The sequence below is a fragment of the Populus euphratica genome, unplaced genomic scaffold (assembly GCF_000495115.2).
Source record: "Populus euphratica unplaced genomic scaffold, PopEup_1.0 scaffold35.1, whole genome shotgun sequence".
NCBI lineage: Eukaryota > Viridiplantae > Streptophyta > Magnoliopsida > Malpighiales > Salicaceae > Populus > Populus euphratica.
Window position 1 is genome coordinate 263,987 of NW_011499860.1, and position 3,734 is coordinate 267,720.

Here is a 3,734-nt window from a genome sequence, read left to right on the forward strand (position 1 = left end):
GGTGTGGTTGTGATTTTTTTAAAATATTTTTTTATTTAAAAATATATTAAAATAATATTTTTTTATTTAAAAAAATAAATTAATTTAAAAATATTAATATTATTTAAAATAAAAAATAAAAAAAATTAAATTTTTTTAAAACATAAAAATAAATATAAATAGCGTCTGAAACGTTTCCATGCCTATTATTATTTGAAAGATTTTGATGTCAGACACCATGTGTGAATGGTAGCCTCTACTTTAATGTTGGTAATAATACGTGCAATTAGAGTTATACTTCGAATATTCTGACCTACCCCTTCTTATTTTGGGAAATAAATTAATTGTTATTTATGATCATATATTACTTTATTATATGAATTAAAATAGCATTATGGGAACATTCTTGTAACTAATTAATCATCCGGATCATGTTTACTAAACTTGGTTAAGGAGATAATTCTCAAGTAATATGGATTAACTTGAGTTATATTGGCTATTTCAAGTTAATTAGAAAAAATTAAAAAGATATATTTTCAATTTTAATATTTTAAATAAAAAATTAAAAAATATTTTATATGAATATAAGTTATATATAATTATTTCACATGGAAAAAGTTAAGAAATTTCATATGTATATATATACACGCACTAGTGTGTGCATAAATATAGTCTCCAACCTAAATTTTTAATTTTATCTCTTAATTAATTTAATATTAAATAATAAAATTAAAAAATATATTATTAAAAGTAAGATCAAAAGATAATTTAAATCTACTTAAATTAATGTTTTAAACATTGTTTTTAAGTTATAAAGCTGAAATAACATAAGATAAAATAAATAAATTTAATTATAAAATTTAATTTTAAATTAATTAAATATTAAAAAATTTAATTTAAAAAATAAAATATTATTTCAATAAATAATATCCATAACTAAAATCTAATAATAATAATCTTCACATCTGACGAGACAACTACAGAGCAACACACCGCAAAATTAGACAGAAATAATAAATAGACAATACCAGCCAAGCATCACTACATACCTACCCAATCAAGCCTACTCATATCCACACCCTGCCAAGAAGAAGTCAAAAAAAAAATGTCCCTCAACACTTTCCTCCTCTGTCTCCTCCTCCTCCTCTCCTTCTCCGTCATCGCCCTTTCTGTAAGTTGCCCTCTTAAAACCACATAATACCATCTGCATCCCTTCAATTATTTTACCTCTTGACAGTTTCCTATTCATTTTTTCTGATCTCTTGCAGGATGAAGACTGCGTGTACACACTCTACATAAGAACAGGGTCCATCATCAAAGGTGGCACGGACTCCATCATAAGCGTGAGGTTCTACGACAAGTATGGTGACTACGTGGGGATCTCCAATATTGAAGCATGGGGAGGGTTGATGGAGCCTGGTCACGACTACTTTGAGAGGGGCGATTTGGACATTTTCAGTGGAAGAGCGCCGTGCTTGAGTTCACCGGTGTGTGCCCTGAACTTGACCTCCGATGGGACAGGGTCAGGTCATGGGTGGTATGTTAACTACGTGGAGGTGACCAAAACAGGAGTCCATGCGACTTGTTCACAGATGAAATTTACTATTGAGCAGTGGCTGGCTCTCGATACTTCACCTTATGAGTTAACTGCTATTAGGAATTATTGTGGTTATCCTGCTGATGATCGAGCTAAAACATCCGCTGCTTTAAGTTCTTCTTAGTTTTATTATTATTATTATTATTATATAGTGCTAATAAGAGGTGTCTGGTAGTTTGTATGTGGTGGATGTGGAATTGGATCAAAATTTCCTCTGATCATAAAAATGTTGTTACAATGTTGGCATCTGACATTTGCCGGTGTTTACTAGATAATTGGATTTGAATTTGATAATTTTTTTACTGGTTAATTATGTTTATTTGAATTAATTAATAGTTTTGCATTTATCAATATTGATGTTGATATGCTAGACTTCTACGAGGGTAATGGCCGTCTTAATAGTTTTAGGCGCTACATATATATATATATATATATATATATAAATAATTTGGAAAGTTATGTATATCTGCATAAATTATATTCATTTTCGACTACAGATACAATTTTTAGTTTTCTTATGAGGTGTAGAGAGTTTATGACCGTAGATCTCTTGCGATGTATATCACAGGGATCATTATTTTACTACTACTGTCATTAAATTAAATTAAGACACCACAAAACAACTTCGTAATAAACCCATAGCCAAAATAACTCACTAAAACATCATAAAACAACACGCCATACATCCAATGTAATAGGATAAGCTGCATCAATTTCTTACTTGTCCTAATCGAATATTTGGATTGGAAATAATAATTTTAATTGCATCTAGTAAATGCAAAAAAAAAGGTATTTTTATTTGGTAAAAAACAATTGTTTTAAAAATTGTTCTTTTTTTTCTTACCAAAAAAAACTAATTTCTTTTAATTTTAAAAATACTGGATTTATCAATTATGACATTATTTTGGAAGGAACTCTTTCTAAAAAAACAAATTTAATTTAATTTGACAGAATTTTGAAGCAATTACACGATAAAAAAAAAAAAAAAAACCGTGCACTTCGGTTAAAATTGATATCCTCTAGTCGCATGCTCACATGCTCTATATAATCCACTTCCAACTAATCAAAGTTTTCACATTCTTACAGCTCAAAAGAAGGGGAAAAAATGTCACTCCGCTTTCTCCTCCTCCCTCTCCTCCTCCTCCTTTCCATCTCCACCCTAGTATTTTCTGTAAGTTACTGATCTCTTAAACTCCCATTACACCCTCAAAATCCTTTTTCATCTTTTGATCACTTTTATCAATATAATTCTTGATTCACTTGCCCTTTTCTTGTCTTTTCCTTGTTTTTTTTTTTTGCTCTTGCAGGATGAAGACTGCGTATACACAATGTACGTCAGAACAGGATCCATCATCAAAGGAGGCACGGACTCCATCATAAGCGTGACACTGTACGACACCTATGGTTATGGCTTGCAGATCCCAGATCTTGAGAGATGGGGAGGGCTAATGGAGCCAGGCCACAACTACTTCGAGAGGGGCAATTTGGACATTTTCAGTGGGAGAGGACCATGTTTGAATGCCCCTGTGTGTGCCCTGAACTTGACCTCTGATGGGTCAGGTTCAGGCCATGGCTGGTACGTTAACTACGTGGAGGTGACGACAACAGGGGTCCATGCGGCTTGTTCACAAAAGAAGTTCGAGGTTGAGCAATGGCTGGCCCTTGATACTTCGCCTTATAGCTTAATTGCTTTTAGGGATTATTGTGATTATCTTGATGTTAAGAAATCCGCCGGAAGCTCTTCTATGTAATAGAGATTTTAACTTCAAGGTTAATTTTGTGTGTGTCTGGTAGATGGTTGTGTTGGATCGATCAACCTTTGACGATCTGTGATCATCATCTTTTGATGAGGAAAATAATCTGGACACATGTTCTTGATTATATATATTCAATAACATGGAAGTGAGGAGATCTTGTCTTGCTCGACATTATATATATGTATTGAAGCTGTCCAAAGCATTGTTCTTTTAATAATATGAGGATTTATAATGCTAATGAAGCTTGTTTTGAGATTAATCGTTATGAATTATGATGAATTAAGAAGATGATGATAGTTTAGGCTTTTGAATATTGTTCCAAGGGGCAACCAGTTAGATGCAGAGAACGTGGAGGTCTTTTTTTGTTTTTTATTTTTATTTTTATTTTTATTATTATTATT

At 31.6% G+C, this 3,734-nt stretch overlaps 1 protein-coding gene across 3 annotated transcripts; it reads left to right on the top strand.

The window, feature by feature from the left end:
- Window positions 1-1,025: 1,025 nt before the first annotated feature.
- Window positions 1,026-3,586, top strand: LOC105124451 (uncharacterized). Of its 3 annotated transcripts, XM_011024474.1 has the most exons (3): window positions 1,027-1,150; window positions 1,248-1,647; window positions 3,284-3,586. In XM_011024474.1, exons 1-3 carry the CDS (start codon window positions 1,085-1,087, stop codon window positions 3,325-3,327), a joined length of 510 nt encoding a protein of 169 aa, XP_011022776.1. In that variant the 5' UTR covers window positions 1,027-1,084; the 3' UTR covers window positions 3,328-3,586. The 3 variants fall into 3 exon arrangements, with proteins under 3 accessions (XP_011022772.1, XP_011022776.1, XP_011022773.1); XM_011024470.1 differs by lacking the exon at window positions 3,284-3,586 and having other exon boundaries at window positions 1,026-1,150; window positions 1,248-1,870; XM_011024471.1 differs by lacking the exons at window positions 1,027-1,150; window positions 1,248-1,647 and adding an exon at window positions 2,639-2,747 and having other exon boundaries at window positions 2,884-3,547.
- Window positions 3,587-3,734: the final 148 nt, after the last annotated feature.

Bases quoted from the DNA above. Each gene is read 5' to 3' on its own strand.
- LOC105124451 (XM_011024470.1), top strand. From the start codon at position 1,085: ATGTCCCTCAACACTTTCCTCCTCTGTCTCCTCCTCCTCCTCTCCTTC. The intron at 1,151-1,247 runs GTAAGTTGCCCT...GATCTCTTGCAG, and splicing joins TCTCCGTCATCGCCCTTTCT to GATGAAGACTGCGTGTACAC.